A 26,527-nucleotide genomic window follows, 5' to 3' on the forward strand; every position below is an offset into this window, starting at 1 on the left:
TATGTTCTTACCTGATCTGGCCTAGAAATTAACTCCAGACCCACAGCAATGTGGTTGACTCTTAAATGTTCTCTGCCCAATTAGGGATGGGCAATAAACGCTGCCTCGCCAGCAACACCCCTCTTCCCATGAATGAATAAAAAAAAGTTTGTTCACATTTTTAAGTTTGTTGGTGTTACCTACTTTAACTTTCCACTGTAACATTTGATTGGCTAGTTTTCCATTGAGATTCTTGTTGGTTGTCACGTGCAGAATTCCAAGTGAAAGATTTAGTAGATGGACCAACAGTTGACTTTTTTATCGTAGTTAATGTTGCTGTGAAACAAAGGTTCAGTTACCTGAGTTCGCTGAACAGCTGGTTTGCAGTGCAGAATGATGCCAGAAGTGTGCCTTAGATTTGCCCCTTGCCTAAGGGGTGGTGACCCTCCAGTTTGCCAGTCATCTTTGAGAGAGCAACTTTTTGATCTTCTGAAGCTATGGCAACTGTACCTTTTTTCCCTAAATAGGTGAATGTAATGCTTTGTGCTTATCTGCCATGTATATGAACATAGCTAAATTTAATTTGTGGCTGAAGGCTAACTATCTAACCTAAATCAAACCCTCCCAGTTTGACAAAACACTACCTATGTTTTGTTTTGGCTTCTGCCTTGCTGATTTCGCATTTAGTTTCTTCCAGCATATCCACCAGTGACGTCTTCCTAAACTTTTTGTTTCTACGCTTGTTCCATTTTGAATTGTTAAGAGCATATTGCACACGAACATCTAGAAGAAGAGAAATTCTTAAGAAAATGAAAATTTGGAAAATAGAAATACAAGATGATTGGTAGTAAGTTTGAAGTGGCACAGTTTTGTACTGTAAAGGGACGGGAAGATTAATCTAACTTGGCATTTATATTGTTTGTTCACAGAAACAATCTACCATGTCTTTTTGTTTGTGTTCGGTATGAGTTTTAAGTACGTAAATTTTTTTTTTCCTAAAGAAGGGTCTAGGCCCAAAACGTCAGCCTTCCTGCTCCTCTGATGCTGCTTGGCCTGCAGTGTTCATCCAGCTCTACACCTTGTTATCTCAGATTCTCCAGCATCTGCAGTTCCTCCTATATCTCACTCACTCACCCTTTGTTTTTCATGAATAGAATTCCTTATAACATGACATTTAAATAAAAGCAAAGTACTGCAGATGCTGTAGGTGTGAAATAAAACTAGGAAGTGTTTGAAAAGTTCAGCAGGTCTGGCAGCATTTATGAAGTTATAAAGGAATGTCAATGTTTAATTGACTTGTAGACCTCATTAGAGATGACCAAGCTTAATCAACTTCTGTGTGATATGTGGGATTAGGTGGAACATTTTTTCATTCACAGGAAAACCTATGCGGTATTCAGTTTAATTTTTACAATGGTGAAATGCTAAAAATGGGAACAGCAGATGACCACCTTAACATTTGAGTGATTTTCAGGTTTCTGTGGATTTTGCAGAAGTTGTGATAAATGGAGGATTTGGATTTTGGGTTTACAGCCTTGTTTCAGGTTGTCTGATGGCAGTCAATTAAGCTGTTGAAATATGGCATGTGTGGTTTTTTTAACATTAAATTTATTTGGATTTTGCTGGGCTGTATTTGAATTGGAATTTTACAGCATGTGTAACATTTTCAAAAGCTGCAGTTTCTAATGGTAAACAGATCTGAGAGGAATTCTTACTGTTTATTATTGGTCAACAGGCCATAGTTTTAAGTAAGCCAAAAGACAATTTTCTGCTCGCAGGAAAGCTTGCCTGTAGGCACAGCACTGCTTTCCCCAGCTAATAACTCCAGACTCTCTTCATGAGCTGAATGCTTTTTAAAAAACACTAGTAAGCACTGCTTGTAAATGCCAGGAAAAACTAGATTGCACAGAATAAAATTAGTGGTGTCAAAAGTGATTTAAAGAAGTGTGAAAGGAAATATCTAATGTAGTTAAGGCATTCTCTCAACAGTTGGGAAATTTGGAAACTCCACAAAAAGCTGAGTCTAACTTTACTGAAGATTTCAAAACTCTGACTAGTAGCCTAGTTTGTCAGAGTAGTAAGGGTTACATATTCAAAGCAGGCAATTAAGGAAGCTGAGCAGCCATGATCTAACCAAATGGCAGATGAAGCTTGAGGGATGAATAACAGCAGTTGCCCAACAGCTGTTCCCATATTCCAACTGACCTGTATTCTGGCCAGTTCAGTCTTTCCTCAGAGGTTTTGCAATTTTTGTATTACTTCAAAGTGCAAACAACTTTCATGGTTGCCTAACTACAAAAGTTTGCATTCTATAGCACTTCATCAAGGGAGTCTTAGACAACACCACCTTTATTAACCAATTGGTGTTTAGTTTGTACGTCATTCAATACTAAACTGATGGCTCAATTCGGAGCTCGATAAGCTTTGGCATAAGTACAAATCTTGTCTTCTCCCCTCCAGCAGTATGAGTAGAATTTGTACTGCCTTCCTTAAATGCTTGTGTGAAGGGGCACATTCTGCCTTGGGTGAATTGGAGGCGAGGCTGATGAAACTTGTGAATTATCTTCCAGTGTGTCTCCTTGTTAACATCATTATATTGTAAACCAATTACTTTTTTTGCAAGGCTTATAAAGGCACCAAATAATTTTAACCAACAGCTCTTAAATCATAAGCTGGTGTGAAATGTTGAATTGAGAATATTTAATAAATAAAACACAATCTAAAATGCCCTGTTTTTCCATGGAATATATGCTCCTTTGAACATTAACTGCCAACAAGAATCATCTGCTTTATATAAACTTTAGTAGATTGCTAATGCTGGTGTTTTGATTATTAATTTTTAACATGTTTTTCTTTCCTTTGATAAGTTTTTCTTTTTCTTTTCCCTTTCCTCTTCCCAAAGTGTATTTTAAATCGTGACAGAAGTTCGGTTAACTTGATTCATATTTTGGGCATGGAATGGTTTGAAGTTGCTTGCTTTACACACTGCAGTGTTCAATATGGCTTTGCCTATTTGTAGTGAAGATGTTCTAGAAAGGGGAGCAAAAATCATGTGATCTCCTTTCTTAAGCCCTGCTCCCATTGAGCATTGTTTGCCAAAGGCCTGGGACTGATTGTATGTTTGTCAGTTGAGGTGGAAAGAACATGGGAAAAAATAGATAATTGAAATTGCTGAAATGATTTGGAGTGATTATTGTTGTGAATGGTACTTGCTGCAATTGCTTCAAAGTTCATAATTCCTTTGGACTCTGAAATAATGTTTTAAACTGTGAACATCACGAATTGGGATGGGAAAATTGCACAACTTCAAAAAAGTTCAAGTTTTTGTGACTGATGTTGATCTTTGCTAATCTGACCCCGTTTTTATTATGGTGATAAAACACAATCTTTGTATACTCTTAAAACTGGAATTTGAATGTATAAATTTTTTAAAATCTAAAAATACTCTTTTTAGTTGAATTTGTGATGAAGGATGATCACATCACTCAGTCTAAATTTTTCTCAATCCTGCATGTACCTATTGCATGTTTTTTTAGTATAAACCTCATTGACTGGTTAACTGTTCTCAGAATAATGTGTAAGTTCTTTAAATTTGAATAATTGTGTGGACAGTATTATTACTATTTGTTTCTATTATTATTTAATTGAGTGAAATGCTCATCACAAGTATATTTTATTACAGTTCTAGCTATTCTACAGAGGCTGTGGATTTTGAAAGTGCACATCACTTGCATCCAGTGTACGACTCACCAAGGATGTCACGACGCAGATTGCGTCCTGTTAGCACAGAGTATTATTCTGCAGAGAGTATGCACAATGAGAGCATTGGCAGCAACCATTCTTTCACTGGAAGTGTCTTGTCCTATAAGGAACTGTCATCAAGGTAAGCCTTTATTTGGCGTGGAGGGCACCAATTAGGCTTGGGCTGATAACTAGTGTAAATGTTACTTGTGACTTGTCTGACAAGGGGATCTCGAATTTTAAGTCTACCTGCCACGTTCAAAGGCTTATTTCCCCCCCCCCGCCCCTTGCTCTCTCGCTCTGTCTGTCGGTCGCTCCATCTGTCAGTCTTTAAATTACCATTGATCAGTACCTGAACTGAATCTGCTATATAATTACTGTGGCTACACAAATAAATTGGCTGGGAATCCTGGCAAGTAACTCATTGGCTGACTTTCCAAAGTTTGTCGTCCATAAGCAATGTGTTGGAAAGTTTTCAAATTGCCTAGAAGTTTGCAGCTCCAACAAAACTTGAAGCTTAGCACCATTGAGGAGCACAGGTCAGACAGGAGTTCGGATGAAGGGTCCCGACCTGAAACGTCAACTTTCCTGCTCTGCAGATATTATTTGACCTGCTGTGCTTCTCCAGCTCCACATTTTATCAACTGACTTACAGCGTCTGCAGTCCTTGCTATCTCCTTAACACCATTGAAAATGGTTCAATGACACTTGATCCACTGTCTTAAATATTCCCTTCTGCTGGTGCACTGTGATAGCAATGTGTGACACCTATCTTTGAGGTGCATTGCAGCAACTTATCAAGGTTTCTTCAGACTCAACTTCTTTCACCTAGAACCAATAAGGGCCAGGAGAACTTGGGAACAACGCCACCTATAAGTGCCTCTGCAATTCATACAACATCCTGACTGCAAATGATATCACAGTTTCTTCACTATCACGGAGTCAAGATCCTGTAATTCCCCTCTAATAACCATGTGGGTACACTTACGTTACATTGACTGCAGAGGTCAAAGATGCTTCCTCATCACCACGTCAAGTGCAGTTGGGGTTGGGTAGTAAATATAGGGCAGCAATGCTTATCAGCAGAGCAATTTTTTTTTAATGATAGTGATCAACTGTCTTTCCCGATCCTTGTCTTGCTGAGCATAAAAAATCTTTTTTTGATAAATCTTTATCTTTAACTTTTTTCTCTTTTACCCCAAAACCAAAATCAAAGCCTGCAAATGAATTCAAAGCACTTCACTTGATTTAGGTTGGTAATCATGGTTCAATCTTTTGTATTTCTTCAAGATTTCAGACACCTGAGATACAAGGTAAGCTCTGAGTTTGAAACAATGAAAAGTGCAAAGTTTCTGGCAAATGAGAGGTTTTGTTTTAGTAAATTAAATAAATGGATTTTTTTTTTAGACAGCGACTCTTATTCAATAAGTTTCTTACACCTGATGTTGACTTTCATAATATTCCCATTTGGGATGGGGTGGTAGAGACAGCATGATTGTGAATATCTCTCAAAGTCAAAATGTGCGCTTATAGTTTGAAAGTTTCTTACCAGGAACTATTGAGAGGCACCAAGAATTATTTCTGTTGTTTAATTATGCAGCTGTAATACACGTAGTTTTGTTCTTGTGTTTACTTAACATCAAATCCTGATACCAATGGAATATGTTTATTTTATTTGGGCTTCCTCACCATTATTCTCTTTGAAATTTCAAGTAGACTAGGGAGACACAGGAAATCTGCTTCTAGATCAGTCTCGTAACTATTATGGAGCAGAAAGAGGCCATTTGGCCTACCACACCTGCACAGTTTCCTCAAATGAGTGTCGTTACCTACTGCCAATCTCCTGTGCTTTACCCGTTGTCTTGCCCACATTTTCTACCCGAATAATTATCACATACTGTCTTGAATGTCTCCATTGAACCTGCCTCCACTACGTTTCCAGGCAGTACATTACATACATTAATGACCGGCTATATGAAGAAGTTTTTTTCTTATTAACGCCCCTTTTTTACACATCACTTTAAATCTGTGCTCTCTAGTCCTTGTTCCTTTTGAGTGGGAAGCAACTTGTCCTAATCTACTCTATCCACACCGCTTATAAATTTGAAAACGTCCATCAAATTTCTCTCAGCCACCTTCTCTCCAAGGAGAACAGTCAGAAGTTGTTTCATCTATCTTCATAACTGGGCTGATCTCTTTCTATGACTGGCTTCTAAATTTTTGACGGTAGTCTTGAGGTGACTGTGCCTCTTTTAGTTAGTGTTTACCCAAATGTTAGACTTGGAAACTTGCACGTGTGCTCAAACTTTAATCTACTGTGGTGCAGTGTTATGGTGAAAAACATTAACATTTGTCATGGATCTTTCAACAAAGCTTTTTTTCCCCCCCAGAGGCACAAAACAGCAGCAACATAAACACTCAAGTGCAAGCAAGCAAACTGTTTCTGTATCTCATACTCCAAGAAAAGCCAAGAGTGAGTCCTCTGTGTCTAGTCAGAGCAGTATCCTCTGTTGTGGGACTGACACATCGATCTTGTCCACGGTACTGGACGAGTCTTCGATTCGAGAAAGAACAGAGTTGGGCCATTTCTGGGGTAAGCAGAGTTAAGTGCAACCTGTCAAACTAGCAATTAAGTATAATTTGATTATTACTGGTAAGTTTTCAAAAGTGTAGCTGAATTTAGGTTTTACTGAGCCAATTTATTTTTATGAAGATTATTAAAGGTTGAATTGGAGAATAAGCATTTGGAAACAAATCAGATCCACTTCTGTTTAATTTACATAATTTGAATTTTTCTGCCACAGTATCCACCCACAGGAGGGCCATACTGGATTATTTTTCACTGGGCTGTCTTCTTTTGAAAGAAAATTTCAGTGATTTTCAACCTTTTTTGAGCCTTACTGTTTGAACCTATGTATTTTGGAGTATATTCTTTAGTGTAATCCCAATTCCTTGAAGCTTCTGTCTTCCCTTCGTAGTCCAGTATTACTCTTAAAATGAATGTACAGCATTTCTTTTGCTGTATTCCTGAATTGAAATAGAAGTTCATGATGTTGATGCACTGTTGAACAGTGTTGTGTTTTTCATTTCATCATGACACTTTCCTTCCGTCTCTCTCGTCATATTTTTCAGCATTGTAGCATTCCAGCAATGGGCTTGAAAATTGACTAATGCTTGTAATGTAAGTGCACCAGGTGGCTGATTTCTGAGCCGCCTTAGAAGTACTTCAAATTTCTTTCTGGAACTTGCTGTATTTAAAATCCAATTAACAAAATCAATTTTTGGCTTCACTAACAAAAACTGGTCTCTGGTTTAGGAGAACAAATTTAAATGTTTCATTAGTGCATGTGAGTTGGACATTTTAAGTGAATAGAACTTTCTTGAAATTCCGAATATTAATTTGCTGTTTACCAGACTTGAGGTGGGGAGTATAATGTATGGTACCTGATTGTGTCAGAAATGAACTAATGCTCATGGAAATTTTTGAATCTTAACTGAAATGTTCATGCGCAAACTTGTCAATTGGTTTTTTTTTAAAAAAGGCTTAACATTAGATCTTATAAACAAATGTGCACTTGTTTTGAAGTCCATTTGTAGGTGGAGTATCACGTTTAGTAAATGAAACATAATGCTAGGAAATGTTATCTTAAAACGACAAAGAACTTTTGGGAAACCGCTTATACCACACAAGGGGAAGTAAGGGCAAAAAAAGTGCTAAAATTGTTCAATGTTACACTGCGTGCTGTTTAAACAAAACTGTACTTGACTAAAATTTTTAATTAATTTCAGCATCTGTGTGCTTCCACCACAAATGTGCCTGCATTTGTACACAGAGCCCTGCTTTAAATCCATTTTAGTAAATATTTTTTGAAGTGTAGATGCATGTGTGCTGCCTTTCAAAAGAGAATTGCTGTTTATTTTTGAAGGAAGAAGAGCGGAAGCCAAAAATAGCACTTATTTTCATTTTTAGGGTTAGAAAATTCTAAAATGTCATCATGCTCTGACATTTTGGTTCTGTTTCTTTAAAACAATACTTTACCTTTGAAACTGGAGATGAAATGTAGTCCAACCCAAGTAACTAGGGATCTATCAAACCCCGGCTACAATAATTGTCTTCTCCCAAATGTAAGCTAATACATTTGATTTCAATATTCTTGAGTGTTTATTAAACTTGACGTTTTATCAAGTGAATCAATCAACGGTAATCTGTTAAGTACTTAGAAAAAATTAGACTTTAAGCTTTGAATCAGATCATTCTTTTAGATAGGTCCACGTAGAATTGTTGTAAGAAAGTCCCACGTTAAGATTCTTCTAATGCTACTCAGTTAACAAAGGAGTGCCAGAACTGATTTTAACACATTTTGGTTGAAGAGTGGATAATATGCATGGTTTTGACTGCTGTGAGCTTATTCATTGAACTCTGCTGGAAGATGGGTACATGTGGATGAAGTGAGAACTAGTTAGAACTTTGATACCTTTTAAATGCATCACTTGGTTTCATTTGCTGCCTAAACTCATGGCCAAACAATTTGGAAAAAGGTAGAAAAACATTGTTGCAAGTGTAATTGAGTTCTGCATAAGAAATGGTGTTCCATTTCCAAATCCATAATTGATGTAGGAACAAATTACTGCAGATGTTGGAACCTGTACAGAAAACCAAACTTGCTGGAGATCACAGCAAGTCCGGCAGCGTCCAGGAGAGAGCAACCTAACATTTCACGTCTAGATGACTCCTCAGAGCTGATGTGAAGTGTGGAGGGCAGTATTGGAATATGAGAATGGCAGAACAAGTGTACCTAACTGGAAAAAAACAGGAGGTGGTTCCACTGTAATGGCGAGTGGAGACAGGACATAGTAACTGAGAATGCAAAAAGAAAAGCTAAAATAAAGGGAAGGAATGAGAGTACATTCACAATCTGAAGGTGTTGAACTCAATATTAAGTGCAGAAGATTGTAAAGTACTGAAGATATATTGTGCCTCCAGCTTGTGCTGTGATTCGCTGGAGCATCGCATAAGTGATGAATGTTGCTTTACAGACAAATTCTACATAAAGAACAACTGATCACCTGATGTACATAGAATCATATAGCAGGGAAACAGACCCTTCGGTCCAACCGGTCCGTGCCGACCATAATCCCAAACTAAATTAGTCCCAACTGCCTGAGCTTGATCCAGTACCCTACAAACATTTCCTTTTCGTGTACTTATCCAAATGTCTTTTAAACATTGTAACTGTACTCGCGTCTACAATTTCCTTTGGAAGTTCATTCCACACACGAACCACTGTTTTTAAAAAAAGAAAAACACCTTCCCCCATACCTTTTATAAATGTTTCTCCTCTCACCTTAAAAATTTGCTTGCTCATCTTGAAATCTCCCACCCAGAGAAAAGACACCTGCCATACACCATTTTTGTGTATTATTTGCTGGAAATGTATTCAGTTTTTTAAAAATTTACTTCACGATGCAGTTGAACACAATCAGTTGCAGTAAAATGAATACTTTACACTTGTGTAGTGTCTTTTATGACCTCAGGATATATTATAAGTTTTATATCAGTGCAGAACTTGTTGAAGACTGTCACTTCTGATCACACAGGTATTGTATTTTGGTAATGGTTTTGTTATTTGAATTAAATGTTTTGTTCAGCATAAAGCATTGTTTAAACTGTTTCTGCTGATAAAGTGAACCCTCCCTTTGAGAATTAAACCTGAAATATCTGTGCTAAGGAGTATTTGCATCGTTTCAATCCAATGACTAAAGTTGCTTGAGATTTTTGCTAATTATTGTAAAATTGAACGACATTGAAATCTACTTTGCTTGTATTTACATAACAGGTCTAGATGATGAGGATGGAGATGTCAAAGGTAAAGAAATCTTCAGCTGTTAAGACTCATTTACCAAAATGTTCAATAACACACTTAAATTGTTTGGTATTAGTGTCAAATCTTGGTTTCTTTGTTCTTTAGGAGGAAGTACAACTTTTCTCCAAGCAAATGGGGACATAGTATCAGGGGGAATGCAGACAGCCATATTTAATGGTTACACTTGTAATGACTGCAGCATCCTTTCTGAACGAAAAGATGTTCTCACTGCATACTGTCCCTCCCATGCACCCTCTTCAACTGTGTATTCCAGGAGCAGAAACAAGAAAGACAAGTCAAGTAAGTGACTGGCGTATAGAAGACTCCATTTAATAGCATAACTAGGTAGAAATACTGTCTGGCTGAAACTAAACCACACGAATTAGTGGCTGCAGGACCTAAGAGTGATGGTTCTTTTTGAGAACCACACTTCTGCTTGATATTGAGTGACTATTGCTGTACTTGGAGAAATCATATGAGGATGTGGTTAGCTCGGCTGTCATTGTTACTACCACATTTGTGACAAAATAGGCTGTTATTTAGATTCGGCACCTGCTGAGTTATTGTCTGATTCTGGGCGCCACACTTTATTGGCATATGAAGGCTTTCAAGAGGTTGCAGGAAAGGTTTTATTGTATTTGCTGTAATGATAAGGGAGTATATTTGTGTGGATAGCTTGGAGCATTTGTGATTTTTCTTGCCACGTGAGATGGCTAGGACGGGATTTGATGGAGGTATTTAAACTTACGAAAGATTTTAATAGAAATAGAATACAAAAGAGAGCAGCTTTGAACATGACAAGAACTCTGAGCAGGAGTTGACAATCTAGCCCCTTGAACCTACTTAACCATTTAATACAATGGTGGCTGATTTTATCTCTGCCTCAACTCCATCTTTCTGTGCACGCCATGTAATCCTTCAGCCTATTGCTAATTAAAAATCTGTCTCCTTAAATTTACTCTGCCCAAGTACCCACTGCGCTTGAATAATAGGGTTAAAAAAAAGGCAATATGATTAATAATTTTTTTCCAATTAATAGAATATATGCTTGACCAGGTAGTGGATAAATATTCGATTGTAACCCTCAAAAGGCAACTGGATAAATATTTTGAGGGGGGAAAAAAGTGTATGGATAAAGGGTGGGAGAAGTAACTGGGATCAAATAGATTGAGCTTGGAAAGAGTTGGCTTAGACTCTGAGTAAAAGGCAACCTTCTGTACTGTTCAGTGAGCAGGATTTCATGGCTAGTGGTGCCTGCTGCTAAGAAAACTGCCATGAACCCACTCCTGCTCTTGTGGGCTGCCTCACAGCCATTTAGCTAGCTGTGGCCACCACTGGAACTGTATCCACTGGCCATGAAAAGGGGGCCCCTGAAGAAATTTCTCCCTTGAAGGTCCAGGCAGATGTGTTTTGGCCATCAAGGTTTTCAACTGGCATGAGAATCGGTGGGCTGCCAGAAGCCTTGTTTTTTTACTACCAGCTAAATCATGGATAACTCATAAGAAATAGGAACTGGATTAAGCAATCAGCCCTTGAAGCCTGTTCCCGTCTTCAATAGGTTAATGGCTGATCGAGCATCCCTCATATCCACTTTCATGCATTTTCCCTGTAACCCTTAGATTCCTGATCAGTAGGGGAATTATCTATATTGGCCTTAAATATACACAAGGGTTTTTCTCCCACAGCCCTGTGGCAAGCATTTCCAAAGAACTCAACCCTCAGAAGAAATCCCTCTTCATCTCAGTCTTAATTTGGCACCTGTTTATTCTGAAACTCTGCTTTCTGCTCATAGACTTTGCCATGAGAGGTAACATCTCAGCATTTACCCTGTCAAGCCCTTAATCCTGAGGGTTTCAATGAGATCACCTCTCATTCTTCTGAACTGGAACTGTTTATTCTTTGCCCATAAGATAATCTTTCCATACTGGCAATAATCCCAGTGAATCTTCTCTGAACTACTTTCATTGAAATGTATCTTTACTGAAGGGAACCACCCAGCTCATGGTATTCCAATGTCAGCTCACCACCTTGTACTGTGGCAGAAAGACTTCCCTACTTTCATAGTCCAACTCCCTTGAAATAAGGGCTAACATTCCATTAGACTTCTGATTATCTGGTGCTTCTGTGTGCTAGCTTTGTGTTTCATGCACATGGTACCCCCAAGTCCTTTTGAGTTGCAGCCTACTGCAGTTTTTCTTCATTTAAATAATCTGTTCTTCTCTCATGTTCTCCCTTCCAAAATGAACAATTTCACATTTCCCACATTATACTCCTTTTGCCAACTTTTTCCTTCCTTAACCCATCACTATCTTGCAACTTGGATTTTCACCTATTTTTGAGTGTGCAATTTGGGCTACAGTATATTGACTTCCTTCCTCCTAGTCACTAATACATGTTGTGAACCGTTCTGGTGCCCGCACTGATCTGTGGAAGCCAACTGATCACAGGTCACCAACCTGGAAAAGAAAGCCCTTTGATCCCACTTGCTGTTTTCTGCCTAATATCTAATTCTCTATCCAGGGTCTATCTTGTACTTAACCATTTGTGGGGTGCGTTGTTGACTGCTTAAAGCAGCAGTTGTTGCATTCACTGGCAAGTGAGAGCAAAGAGGAACAATATGCAAAAGTGAAATCTCTGGGCAGATGGAATAATTTTTGCAGCAGCTGAATTCTAGACTCTTTCTGGATGGGGAATCTAGGGAGGTGGCAACCTGAAACACCTCCCTACGTGGGAGGTGCGGAGACATTTGTTACCCTGAGCTCTATGCAGTTTACCCTTGGCCACACGTTAATTTTAACAGCAAGAAGAAAACTCTTAAAGAACTGCAAAGTACATGAAAAGGGGGAAATGTGAAATGGAAGGCCAAGGATAAAGCTAATTGCTGATTTTATTTGAAGTCAGCAGTTAATGTACAGCTTCCTTACGAGTGAATTCAGTGAGTCAGACTCACTGCAATATGACAAATTTACATGGTACATCTCTCCTTGGATTGTATTGTAGCTTTGAAATATGCCCTGAAGTATGAGTTTTAATGTTCTGCATCTTGATCTCGTGCTGAATAATTTATTTCATAAACTTGTTGGCTGTTACTGTAAATCAAGGTGGGAATCCTTATTGTTCTTTGTGGGAGGAGCTAGAAATTGAAGTACATAAATTTAGACAGCATTGATTTAAAGACTGGTATAGTGGATGTGAGAAACTAAAATGGAGTGTAGAATTATGCAGTACTCTGAAATTAAAATTTTTACTGAATTTTCATTTTCACGGTTTTATTCTAATAAGTGTATTGTTTGCTTGAATTCAGTTTACCAAAATTTAATTTTCTTAGTCTAATCAGCAAAATTGAATACCTTAACCACCTGACTTTACTGTAGGATTTTTTCTAGCTGTAACAGCTATGCATAAGTGTGATAAGTATAATTCTATCCTGGAATTTTTATTGTAAATTAGTTGCATTTGATTTTTATTTTTCAGGAGTGCAGTTATTCATGAATCATACAGTCCACATGACAAAATATGTTGTGTCAACTGCAGTCGCATGGTTTTTACAACTTTTTCAAACACTTTTGTTGAAGACTGGTTTTTACTCCAAAGGTACCCAACTATTCTGGAGTGAACCAAGTGCTTGCATGTTCTTCAATCCGTTGCTATCTGATTGAGACCATTACTTTCTTCTCTTCCCCTGTTATAGAATGCTTTGCCATTTTACTATTTCTCAGGTGCTTATTCTAAAATGCATAGCTGAAATATTCAAAACTTCTCAAATCACTGCTATTGTATATATATGACGTGAGATATCTTTTTGTTAACATCACATGATCTTGCCTGTTCACTTGTTTAAATTTAGCAGCATGTCACCGCTATTTGCACCTTTTCCATGAGGGCTGGCCAAAGTCAGCTTCTAATTGAGCAGGAATTGGGTATCAAGATTTAAATAGCTTTGTGCTTGTTTATTTAGGTAAATTCTTAAAAGCTAGCTCATTTGCATGCATGTGTAGTCCTGGTTACATGCAAATGCAGTGACTTCACTACTCATTGGTTTGACAAGTCAAGATTTTTCTCTACAGTGTTTTTCCCATCTGAGAAAGACAGCTAAGGATCAGTTTCTGTGTTGCAGCCCATTCAAGTTACTGTGGAAGAATGAATGTAAAAGAGTTGATTACTGGGGATGGACACCTGAATATAAATGGGGAATCTTTGTGTAAGTATTTTGGTTTGATACCTGCTGTTGCCACTTCATTCCACAGTTGCTTGTTGGGGGAGAAATACACTTGACCACAAATTGGGTTGACACTGTTCACTCACTAATATATTGTACTACCATAACCAACAGGTGATGACTGTAAGGGGATGAAACACGATACATATAAATCCACTGAGGTGGGGTCCGCAAAGTACACGAAGTTTACACAAGTCACGCGGACCATCTGGCTGGTCATTGCTTATGCAGGTTGATTTTCAGACTTCTACTTTGTCCTCATGCTTTGTTGATAAAACTTTGGAAAATGGTGATATCTGATGCTCTTAGAACACGTTTGGGATATTTGGTGCATTAACATTTACGCTATATATTTAGTAAAGTAAAAGTTACACCAAAAAAATTGAACATTTAAAGTTGATGTGTTGCAGATTGATCTGTTTTGTATTTGTAGGCTCTTTGTTGCTGCAAGTGATGCAGGCTGCTGGTGCTGTTGCCTGGTTTGTATCCAGGAAGGTCTTATCTATTCTGTGGTTGGCCATTGTATCTCCAGGTTACTTAATTTTTATTTTTCATTTTTGTTCTGCATCTGTTCCATCTCTTCATTTTTTGCACGCTTGGCTCTAGAGTTGGTGTTGGTCCATGTATACTTGGTGGTAGAAAAACGCAAGCATAAATTTCACCAAGTTTCATATATCCAGCAATATCTGTAATAATGTGCCCTGGCTTAATTTTCTTCAATGCAGTATATTTGCACTCTGGATTTATGAATTTGTTCATATTATGTCGGATTTATAGTTTGGCTAGCTTATACTGATTTTTAAAGAGGATTTCCACCTACATGAACCACTTTCCAGGGTGAGCACTTGAATACTTGATTATGCATCAGTCCTGTGCATTTGTTTCCTTTTTCCAGGAAAGGCTGCTTCTGGAGCTTTCTGGTGGCTTGGGACTGGATGGTACCAGCTAATCACTTTAATGTCCCTCCTTGATGTATTTTTGCTCACAAGGTATGCTGAGCTTGCGTGAATGAGCGCGGTTTCAACTTGTTTAGCAGTGAAAATATGCTTGTAAATTGGTTTAGTTTTCGAATATCAGATGGTTATAATCTGGTTTAGTGATTTTATTGTTTCTTCACATCCAGGTGTCTACCCAGATTGTTCAGATGGTTATTCCTGTTGATCCCATTTCTCCTTTTATTTGGTAAGCAAATGCTAAAGGTTTGAATGAGCTGACAGTATATGTTAAATATGATGGAGCATGGTGAAGACACTGAACAAAGCAATAATGTCTGTTAAATATTTGAGCATGATTATTCCATGTTGCGATGCTGAAACTGAATTTTGAAATTGACATTCTCAACCAGGGTTCAGTCCAACTAGAAGGATACACCAAACTCAATGATTTTCCCTTTTGAATTTGAGACTCTGCAAACAGTGTAATTAACGTGCTGCCTGATCTCTCTCCCAAATGTCACCTATGAAGAATGATTATCACTGTGGAGAGAGATGTACTTCATCCTGAAGATCCCACTTGATCAGCATTTTATCTCCAGATGCTTTTGATTGGTGGACCTGTAAAACAAGAAAGGTATGGTTAGGCTTGCAAGAAAGATAGCCCTTTATTGCTTTAGATAAATTGTGGGCTTGGACTTGTCCTTGAACTTGAACTTAAAATATTCAAGGTTGAGCAATTCTAACTCCTCGATCTCAAGGTGATTCATAAGTTGACAATTTCCATGTATATCATGCTTGTGTTCAACCTGAGTTCATGGAAGATCTGAAAGTGGACCTGAAGGAAAATTGAGTTATGTGGTTCATCTACCACAGGACAACAGTATTCCTTGATCATTTAGCATTTGAAGTGCCCAGCTAGCCCCATACTAATTCCAAAACACCCTGATTACCAAGTTTCTAAAACTAGGTTGTTTGTCTTTTTTGAAGTGGAGTGGTGATTCCACTTCTAATTTATTCCCTTGTTTGGGAAGCAGGTAAGCAAATTTCAGCAAGAAGTCTTCCTACAACCGGATTCAAACATTTCAAAGCAAATGCCATTCAAAAGTAATAAATTGTCCTTTTAAGTTAGGAATAAATAAAAGGTTTATGTATAATGGCTGGCTCAGTCCTACTGAATCATCAATCCAGCCACAACCTTGTTGCTCCCTTGATGAAATCTAATGTTTTAAAAGCATTTGAATTTACTCTGACTTTATTGTCAGATATCTAACAAATGCGATGCTGGAGGAGGACCGGAATACAGGAAGGAGATGGTGCATGGTGCAGTGATAACAATCTCTCTTTCTCAATGTCAGCAAAACAAAAGAATTCATCAGGAAGATTTCAGGAAGGAAGGTGGAAGACATGCCCCTATCTACTTCAAAGGAGCTGAGATGGAGAGGGTCAACAGCGTTAAGTTCCCAGGAGTGACGAAAACCAAAAATCTGTCCTGGACCAATTGCATAGATGTGACTGTGAAGAAGGCACAACAGTGCCTCTTCTTGCTTAGCAGGCTTAGGAAATTTAGCGTGGCCATAAGGACCCTCACCAACTTCTGCACCTGCACCATTGAAAGCTTTCTATCCAGGTGCATAACGGCTTGTGTGGTAATTGCTCTGCCCAGGACCATAAGAAGTTACAGAAGGTTGTGTGCACAGTCCAGACTTTCATGGAAGCCAGCCTCCCATCTACACCTTCCATTGCCACGGAAAGCCTGCCAACATCATCAAAGATCCCTCCCACCCAGTAATACTCTCTTCCAACCTCTTCCATCAGGTAGAAAATACAGAAGCTTGAACACATACCAACAGGTTCAATAACCGCTTCTCTGCTATTATTAGACTGCTGAATGGACCTCTAATTTCAAATCTTGATTTTGCTTTTGTGCTCCTCCTGTAGCAGTCATAACCTTGTATGCTTTGCTCTAGGCACCCTATCTATGTCCTTATTTGCTATGATCTGCCTGTACTGCTTACAAAACAAAACTTTTCACTGTACTTAGATACATGTGACAACAATAAATCAAATCAAAGCCTGTGAAGAAAAACAAAATGTGCAATGACTTAAAAAAAAAAATTAACGGCACTGGAGATCTAGACAGTATACAACTATCAAATTTCTACTTGTAGCAGTCTTTGATTTAGCAAATCTATTGCAAATGATCCTATGAATTTGGAAAAAAAAAGTCACTAATGCTAACCTGCCTTTTCTCTTTTTAGTTGGTCTCTGGTACTTGGGTCCAGCAGGCTTGTGGTCACTATTGCCAGTCTTCAATGGGACTGCAGTACAGCGTTCAAAAGAAACTGTACCAACTGTCCAAACAAATGGGGAGACTCCTGGTTCACTGCCACTTCCACGGGTAATGCTTCAGCATAGATGTGTTTGCAAAGTGAGATTTCAGGTCTGAAGTGCAACTTTGTCAATGTACAACTATCTGTTTCAGAGTACTGGGCATCCATTCGATTGGAGTCGTGTGACAGAGTTGGAAAAGCAGGTTATTGTACTTAATGACCAGTGTTCTCAGAGCTCCCTTGCTTCAGACCAGCGTTATAATCAGCTTGCCAGTTTGTTACAGAAACTGCAAGAAAAGGTGGAGAAGATGAACGATGAAGCACTCGTGGTCCTTACCAGAAAATTAATCAGCCAGCACTCTCATATGCAACAAAAAGAAGTGAAACCGGAAGGAACTGATCATCTCCAGGTAAATTACTGAAGTCAAAAACTCCTGATGAGAGCAAGCAACAGTCGAAGTGATCAGATTTATCAACTGTGTAGATATTTGGTACATCAGGGTTGCAACAGCTCTGGAATACTGATTTGATTAATTTCAGAGTTTAATGTGATAACCATATTTTAATTTTGTCTGCATGCTTACAATCAATTTCACATGTTACCTGATTGTAACCTTTGTGTCAGGAGGAGTACAAAGCTCAGTTGTTGATTTTAAAGTCTTGCTATGGGGCCAGTTTTTTCCTACTGCCAAGTTTAATCATGAAACCCAACTTAAACAAATTGCCACGTGGGTTATTTTAGCTGTGATTTTATTTGAACTGCTTTACATTTCAGAATCCACCTGGATGTGTGGATTGTTGATTGAGCTTGTTGCTGTTTTCTTGGTCAAACTCATCATTTGCGTTGTGTAACTATCTATATGTCAGTATTCATGACTAGCCCAAGGTGCATGTACCTCGCTTGGGAGAGCAGCTCCACAGTTTGGGTATTTAGTGCACAAACAAATATCCCTCAAATTATCCATTGTCTGGAAAGTATTCTTGACTGGTGAAGATTTGTAATCTTACTGAGCAGTTGGGACTGCACATGTAATGAGAGTCCATCATTGGAATTGATGGGATTTCAGCTGTTCCACCATGTTGATGCCACTAAGTTCTGAAATTCTCTTTTGAAATGATCTTTCGATGAGTAGCGCTCTTGCTCTGCAAATACTTTGCTTAAAAAATTCAGCTTCTATAATAAGGATCTTCAGGTACATGGATGAATTTGAATTTTCCAAAAAGCAAGCTGTTCTACTGATACAAGTGCACAGCTCTCATGGCATTGACTCCTAATTCTTAGTCTTGCCCTCCATGTAATTTTCAGACAACTGATATTAGAGCCAATCCAGTTAAGGAAGAGCTAAAATTTTAGAAACCTTAGTTGTTTGTGTTAGGACAAATCCTCAGATGACGATCCTGAATTCGCTGCTGTTCTAGGCAGGATATCCCCAAATGCTTGTGCTCCAGGGTGAGAAGGATTACCCGGCTCATCTTAATTCAGATCCCCTCTTGGTTGCAGATAGGTGATTTTAAAAAAAGATTCCTTCCCTTGTCGATAACTTTTACCCCAATCCAAATGTACTTGTGCTTTCTAGAGTTAAAGTATGGGATGATTAGCCACTAAATACGTGAAGTGATAATAAAACATGACACGTACAGAGACTAGAAATGAGAGTCGAATAAAAAGCAAACAGTTTAAAACAAAAGAAATACAAATCCATTCTCTGGGTTCTGAGGAATCGGCAGAACTAAGCAGTTAAGTTGGATCATTCTGATGCCACTGGTAATGAAGCAGTTGCTTTCTTGTTTCTTGGCGCTCGTTGACTGAGACTTTCTTTTCCGGTTTCCTTGATGGTGACTTCATTGGATGGCCTAGCTTCCGGTATTTAGTGAATCATAGAATCCCTATGTGGAAGCAGGCCATTTGGCCTAATGAGTCCACACCGACCCTTTTGAGGAGCATCTCACCCAGACATGGGATACTACCGGCCATTTTGCATGGACAGTCCACCTAACCTGCATATCTTTGGACTGTGGGAGGATACCAGACCACCTAGAGGAACCCCATGCAGAGACGGGGCGAATATGCAAACTCCACAGACAGATGCCCAAGGGTGGAATTGAATCCTGGTGCTGTGAGGCAGGAGTGCTAACCACTGAGCCACCATGCTGTCATGCGACTATTGTTTAGTGCAACACTAAAGCACATACCAATTTGTCCTCAAACTGTGATCTTTATAATGCCCTAGTATGTCAGCCCACTGACATACACTATAGTTTGTTGTTTTAAGCCTTTTTATATCCTTTCCTCAATGTAAACCAAAAACGTCCTAAACTGCAGATGTAATCCAGCCTTTGGCTGAAAGAGGTAGTCACCTTCTCATCTGTTCCTTTTAAATCTCTCTGCTTGAAATTGCCTACATACTCCTCAGTTCTTCCATGGATTCACAGAGGACCTTGCTAAATGACCACTGAATTTACATCTTCAGTCTCTTTTGGCTTTGTCTTTTTTTTTAGGGGGAAGAAAAAGTAATACTTGTTGTTCAAGATGCAATATGCCAGTAAGTCAGTTAGGATTCTGATGCATTTTCATTATATTGAGGAGAGAGAACATGGGATTGTTCAGTTTACAATAGTGGATGTTGATGAAAGGAACAATATCTTTCATTGAAATCCAGAAGCCTTGAAAATGGGCAACAAATTAATTCCAAAAAAGACCAATATGTTGTCTGTTTCAAAGCTTTGGCTTTTTGGAATACTCCCAATTGTTAAATTGGGACTGCACCCATTCCTGGAGGTGAAACATAATGTCGTGGCTGATAATGTCGAGGGCTGTTTTTCTGCAGTTGCATCAGAAGCTTCAGAAGATGCATATGGCATGTTCATAGAAAATGGTCACAATGTAAACCGGCTGTAATAATATTGAAAATTGACTATGACATGACTGTATTCTGGCCAAAATTAACTTGCTGTCTGTTAGTTCAAAAACTTATCAATTCACTGGGTGACTTCAATGTTCTCACCAAATGAAATATGTAGTCCGTAGGTTTAAGTCTAAATGATGCATGTCAAATGCTTGAACAGCAATAATGTCTAATGAAACGAGAAAATGCTGGAACTGCCCACCAGGTCAGACAGCACCTGTGGAACGATGAAGAGAAATACTTCAATTCAAAGATCCTTCACCAGATTATCTTTGATCTCCGAGGGATGTTTTAAGGGGAAAAGAACTTGCCTGCCTTCTGAATGTTTCTGACCACTTTTATTGCTTCCACAACTGAAGTATTTCTCTCCATATACTTGAATACAAATCACGTAATTTGGTTTCAGTTGGCAAAAGAAAATTTATTTTCCACACTGGTCTATTTTTCACAAATAAATACTATCTGAATCGCTTAATCAGTCAGCATGCTGACTGTGTTTTTCAAAAACAGGTGTGCTCCTGATCACAAGGTTGACTGGTTTTGAGCCACTTGAATTTGCTGGAATTGTTTACTTCAAGTTAGCAACTCTAAATATCTTTGCTCTGCAACTGTGAAATAATTCATTATATTCACATCAATAGCTGAGAGATTGACAGTGGAACCTTTTCTCCTTAAGAACTCCGAGGACAGCTAACTCTGTTTAAATAATAACTCTTACACCATGCAAATGATAGTTCCTTATGTAGCCTCAGCTTGCAGAGATGCTGTGAAGAGCTTTGATATTTCTTGTTTTATGTATGTTTATTTTCATGTATATGTATGTCATCTTGTCACATTATGTATTTACAGAAGACAAATTTTGAAAATATTCCCTTTTTCTTCCCTCCCTAGAATCAGTTTATGGCTTTACAACAAAAGCATGAATTACGTATCACTGAATTGGAGTTACTGCTTCAGAGTTTGTCCAGCAGATCAGAGGTGTGGTAACATTGTGATTATGCATCTGCTAGCTTAATTTTTAATATAACTGACATCTGTAGAGTAGTGATTTGCCATTAGAAAGTCTCTAACAGATGGGGTTGGTACATAGGACTATTAAAATCTATGAAAGTGTGAAATTTGGCCTTTATTCCTGCGTTTGATGCGGCACAAAACAAAACCTGAATTCAGTGACTAGATAAATAGTAAATCTTGAGTTTTAAATATTACTAAACCGCTTGGATTCATTCTGGTGGTTCGTGATGTCAAAACCTCCTTGCTTAATGCTTTGCAGGCAGGGCTGCAACAGCATAATGGTGGTTTGATGCACTTTGGTTATAGAGCTGAAAATAAACAGTTATGTGAGTAAGTACCTATCTATTCGTTTGTTGTAGTCCACACAAGTTGATAGTTCCAAGCCACAGTTTGTAATGACTTGCTTTCTGTACAAAGGTGACAAAGACACAAGGTTTGACCATGAGTCTGTCTTGAGTAGCAAAGTAGTCAGCCCCAGTTCTCATTTATAATTAAAAAATCCTTTAGTAACCTAGTCATGGCTAGGTTAGGCTTGGCTTGGCAGTGATGTATTGATCAAATCATGAATAAATGCAGAATGTGTTGAGGTTCACTTACAAATGAGCACTTGAACAAAGCACAGTACCCATCAAAAGTCAACTGTGCAGAGGAAGGGTGGGGTCAAAATTTGTGTTCATTTATTGGGATTGATATTAGTTTAACCATGTGGTTAATCTGCAAGGTAATACCGTTTCTGTATCGAGTGATCTGTGGTCATTAGATGAATGAAATGAGTTTTAAGTTGAGAACTTAAATTAATGAATGAAATACTAACCACTGGCACCACGTCGCTGAGGATAGCAGACCATAAGTTTGCAATCCAGACGTGTTTTCTTCCTGATATGGGAAATCTCATAGATTGGATACCTTTTTATCTGTTTGATGGACTGCTGAGGTGTCAACAGAGGAGGCATGCTATCAAAGGGAATATTAGAGATTACTTGCGCATTGCTAGCTACACAGTGCCACTTTTCAGTCTGTCGTGGCTTATGACTTGTAACAAATCAGCCTCTTTACTTGTGCTGCACTGCTTGAGGAAGTTTCCCTTTCTGGCAAAGATTTGTTTATAGTGGTTTTCAAAAAACAAATTCATTGAGTTATTGAGAGCTACATGGATGTGTTAAATTGGTGGCTAGGGTTACTGAGGACTTAACTGACCTTGTGTTTAAATGCTCTACTAAAGTAAACTTGATTTTTGCCATTTGAACTGCAGCACGGGGTGTGTTCTGCATGCAGTTGAGAGAGAACGGTTGTGTGCAAGCATTGCTTTGAAAAAAAAAAGCGAATTGCGATGCTGGAAGTCAGAGACGAAAACAGAAATTGCTGGAAAATCACAGTTCTGAAGAAGGGTCACTGGACCCGAAACATTAATACTGCTCTTGCTTCACAATTGCCACCAGACCTGTTGAATCTTGCCAACCATTTGTTTTCGTTACATTACTTTTGAGTCCATTTAGTCTGAGCATCTTCATCCTGAGGACTGAGTTTGAGCAAAGGAAGAGAAACTGGAAACAACTGCTCCCACCTCAAATAATTACCAGAAATGATGTGCAGTGTTGTTCTGATTAGTTTTGTTAATGCTTATGGCGAAGCTTCAATGACCAAAGTCTAAAAGGCATGCCAAATAAGTGTGTATAGACAGATGTAAAAATTGTACATTGGATCAGTGCACAAGATTAAAGCAGATTTGAAATTATGGTGTTCGGTTACCAGTAACAGAGCCACAGAGGAAATTATACAGATAATTATATGCTGCAGTGTGATGCTTCAACTGTTTGAGCACAGAGGTACTTTAGCTTGTGCACACCTGTTTCTGTTCACATGCAATCTGAGCTGCAACTGTCAAATGAGTTCTTCTGCTTTGTGAATTTCATGAAATCAGCTAAAAGGGATTGTTCGGCACACAAGTAAGTATGCAGGTTTGAAATGTAACAGAGTTCTCTTGTTACCCGAATCACATGAGTGGCAAGTGTAGATATGTTGTATATCAGGCTTTGATTTTTTTTTTGCATTAATGATTGGAAATACATCTTACTCTTTAAAGACCAACAATTATTTTGCAGAAATAATCATAAATTGATTCACATAGGAAATAAGAACAGGAGTGGCCACTTTGCCCCTTCAGTTTGCTCTGTAATTCAATAATATAATTGCAAATCTGATCTTGACCTCAGTTTGTTCTTTGTTTCTGTAACCCATGAGCTCCTTATGTTTCAAAAACCTGCCTGTTCTGGCCTTGAATATATTCAGTGGCTCAGACTCTCTATCTCCATGGGATAGAGAATTCCAAAAATTCATAACCTTGGAAGAACTTGCTCATGTTCATCTTAAATAGATGGCCTCTTACTGTCAGACTATGCACCTTTAGTCTTTGATTTCCCTCGGTAGGAGGCAATGTTCTCTTCGTATCTAACCTTTCAAGCCCTCCTCAGAATCTAGTGTACTTCAATAAGATCATCTTTCTAAATTTCAATGACTAGGCGCCTGACCCATTCAGCCCTTCCTCAAGAAACCTGCTTCATTACAGGATTCAACTGAGTGAACGTCATCTAAACTGCTTTGTTGCAAATCTCCTTTTTAAAAGAGACTCAAATTATAAGCAGTATTTGGTTTGGTCTTAACAGTTGACCATGATGTGTATTCTTGGAAACCGTTACTGGTATAATGGTAATTTTTGAAAATTGTGTCTCAACTTTATAGCCCAAGCATGCTCTTCACTCTAAGAGTGTGTCTTGACTTAAAGGCCATTTACCCCAATAGCTTTGTATTACCTCCTAGCCCTAATGTAATTTTTAATTACCTATGTAGAAACGATGGCCCCTGAACTGAACCTGGAATTTGGAGCCAGAGGGCCATTGAAATAAAGTGCCTGCTTTGCTCATTGGCATGTTTGTTTAAAATTTGGCTACTCTAAAGGTTATCGTTTACTTTCTTTTTCTCCTGCCCTCATTTCCACAGTTCCCATTCCCCAACCAAGTTTCAGTAATTGCCCTGCAAAACTCTGTATTGCAGTGACTTGATTTTGATAATCTGCTGGCATCTTATGCACACTCTTAATTACTGGCTTCCCATGTTGGTAAAGCATTACCAAACAAAAGTTATTGTTATGCATGTTGGAAAGCTTATATGGCTTGCCATCTGCTATGATCGTGATTTTAAACAGCATGCATCAGATTTCACGGTGTAATTATTCAGGCTCGTGCAGCAGATTGTTATAAGATGCTGAAATGTAAGCATTCTTTCCTGTACATCATTGTCCTGAATAGTAGTTTCATGTGTCTTGTGAGCTGCAGCTAAAATTGGCAGCTGTGCTTCTGTAAATTGCCAGGTGGAGAATATAAGCTTGGCTAAATGTGATTGAAAAACTTATGCTGTGCAAGTGTTTGAAGAATTTGTGAAGCAAGTCATGATGGTACTTTTGTAGGTGAGGTAGGAGTTAGCATGCCAGTCCTGCCTTGAACAATAATGTGTTACTTGAAGTTTACAGGAAGTGACTTAAAAAAAAAAACCTGTAACAATGATAACCATTGTTGATTATGGTTTGAATGCATCATTATATGAAATGTAGCATAGGAAGAAGGCTGTACAGCTCTACCAAAGAGCCATGGCATTTGTCTCATAGCGCTGCAACTTAGCCGTTTCAAAAGGGAATTCAGCTTTTGAACTAATTTCAGGGATGGATTATTAATCACCGTAATTCACTTGTGTTTTAAAAATAACCCCTCCTCTCTCCCATGAGCTTAAATTTATCTTCTGATTCTGCTTCTCCCTGTGGAGTCAGAGGAAAATAGGGAGAAACTGTCACAATCATAATTTTCAATCCTCCTTAAATCCCCCTATAATCGCTGATTGAAACATGAATAAATTAAACTCTTCTGCATTCTTTATCTAACTGAAGTCCCTTGTGACTGTGATCTAGCCAATAAGTTTGCAACTTCCTCAATCCTAGTCTTTTGGAATATTATGTCCAAACTGTAACATGTAACAAATTTGTCTCTACTTGGAAGGTAAGTTGCATAATTTATGGTTATGACACCAAATGATCTGTTATGGATAATATTTATGACTGACACAAAAACTGCTTTCAATGTTTTTGTCTCCACTGCAGGAAGTTTACAAAGAGGTTGAAACTGCAAAGACGAACACTCTGAGGTATGATGCACTCATTTTTTGAGAAGTTCATTAATTTCTCATTGGATTCTACTTCAAGTTTTCTTTTACTTTCCCAAGCAATAAAAATGAAGAACAGTACCAGCACCTCATGACTGAACTCCAGAGACTGGATATGGAATTGTCCACAGTCAAATCAGAATTGTCAAGCATGCAGGAACTGAAGACATCTTGTGCAAAAATAGACGGGTTACAAGGAAGTGTAGGCATATTTTTTTTCTCATTGCGAAAATATTTTTCAATAATTTAATGTATGACACAGGCTGCTGTTCAAAATTGGTTAATTACATTGTTATGGTTACTGGTACAATCAAACCAGTAACATCTGCAAAGTGCATAAAAATTATTTCCTTTTCTGCTTTTCTAGGTTGACAATCGGGTCAGAGAATTGGTCAATTTGCTGATTTTTGGAACCAGACAAACTTCAAACGCGTCTTTCAAGGACTGGCTGTTCTCCCAGTTTGCCAGCCAAACTGAACTCCAGATCCTATTAAAAGATTTGGAAATGAAAATCCTGAAAAATCTCTCCCAACATTGGATTGAAACAAAAAAGCTGCCAGATGCACAAGTAGCTGCATGTGCAGTCACTAATGCTGGGTTAAGTGGCATTTCAGAGGAGGTGAGTTCAGTTGAAATTGTTACTCCAGTATGTCTTCCCTGCATGTTACTCTCCTTTGGTCTTTTCCCTTGACAAAAGAGCTTGTCCTGCTCTCAAATTGCCATTATCATGTCAAAGTTGAAGTAACATTGTCTTAGCATGACATTCCCATTATGTTTTTCCTCCACGCAGACCTCCAAGGTCTTTGTGCAGCAGCAACTTGTGGAACTGGAAGTCAATGCTGCAAATGGCATTGGCACACCAGTTGCCATGCACGGACCCTTGGACTGACTTAGGACATTCCTTAACATGGTGTTTGATCTGTGGGGATTGAGGTATTCTTATTCATCTCCCTGATCAATGCAACAGAACTGTCTCTGCAGAATCATGTTTTGGTCCAAGATCTGTTCGGTGACACCAACACACCATACACAATACTAAGATGAATGTTGAATACATCGGAATTTTGTGTTGCTTGTGTGTGTTACAACTCTGCTGAGCTATCATTTGTATTTTGTGCAGAAGAAAGTTCTTAAAGACGTGCTTGTGCTATAACAATTTGTTTAGAAATTTACATTCCTGTGGCTCGAATTGACATTCATGTGCATGTTCTTGTATGCTTAAAACGTTTTGACTGCTTCTGGAAATGTTTCCCTCCAGACTTTAACGATTACATGCTGGAGAGAGGAGATGCATTGGTGTCTCATTTGATTTTCTTTGACTCTATTAGTA

The 26,527-nt window shown here is 38.4% G+C and overlaps 1 protein-coding gene across 5 annotated transcripts in view; it reads left to right on the forward strand.

The window, feature by feature from the left end:
• Positions 1 to 3,664: 3,664 nt before the first annotated feature.
• Positions 3,665 to 26,527, forward strand: part of sun1b (Sad1 and UNC84 domain containing 1b) — a 33,856-nt gene continuing 10,993 nt past the window's right edge. The window contains exons 1-15 of one of the 5 annotated variants that reach the window (XM_048621419.1): positions 3,665 to 3,862; positions 6,111 to 6,313; positions 9,558 to 9,587; positions 9,690 to 9,884; positions 13,059 to 13,178; positions 13,702 to 13,785; positions 13,918 to 14,034; positions 14,237 to 14,335; positions 14,699 to 14,792; positions 14,927 to 14,985; positions 16,997 to 17,136; positions 17,221 to 17,478; positions 25,136 to 25,179; positions 25,258 to 25,399; positions 25,565 to 25,816. In XM_048621419.1, coding sequence (XP_048477376.1) covers positions 3,735 to 3,862; positions 6,111 to 6,313; positions 9,558 to 9,587; positions 9,690 to 9,884; positions 13,059 to 13,178; positions 13,702 to 13,785; positions 13,918 to 14,034; positions 14,237 to 14,335; positions 14,699 to 14,792; positions 14,927 to 14,985; positions 16,997 to 17,136; positions 17,221 to 17,478; positions 25,136 to 25,179; positions 25,258 to 25,399; positions 25,565 to 25,816 — 1,965 coding nt within the window. In that variant the 5' untranslated portion in view covers positions 3,665 to 3,734. Of the gene's footprint in view, positions 3,863 to 6,110; positions 6,314 to 9,557; positions 9,588 to 9,689; positions 9,885 to 13,058; positions 13,179 to 13,701; positions 13,786 to 13,917; positions 14,035 to 14,236; positions 14,336 to 14,698; positions 14,793 to 14,926; positions 14,986 to 16,996; positions 17,137 to 17,220; positions 17,479 to 20,865; positions 20,953 to 25,135; positions 25,180 to 25,257; positions 25,400 to 25,564; positions 25,817 to 26,527 lie in introns of all 5 variants that reach the window. The other 4 variants (XM_048621420.1, XM_048621421.1, XM_048621422.1 and 1 more) reach the window with 4 other exon arrangements.

This window comes from Rhincodon typus, unplaced genomic scaffold (genome assembly GCF_021869965.1).
Source record: "Rhincodon typus isolate 14 unplaced genomic scaffold, sRhiTyp1.1 hic_rhity00000641, whole genome shotgun sequence".
NCBI classification, from domain to species: domain Eukaryota; kingdom Metazoa; phylum Chordata; class Chondrichthyes; order Orectolobiformes; family Rhincodontidae; genus Rhincodon; species Rhincodon typus.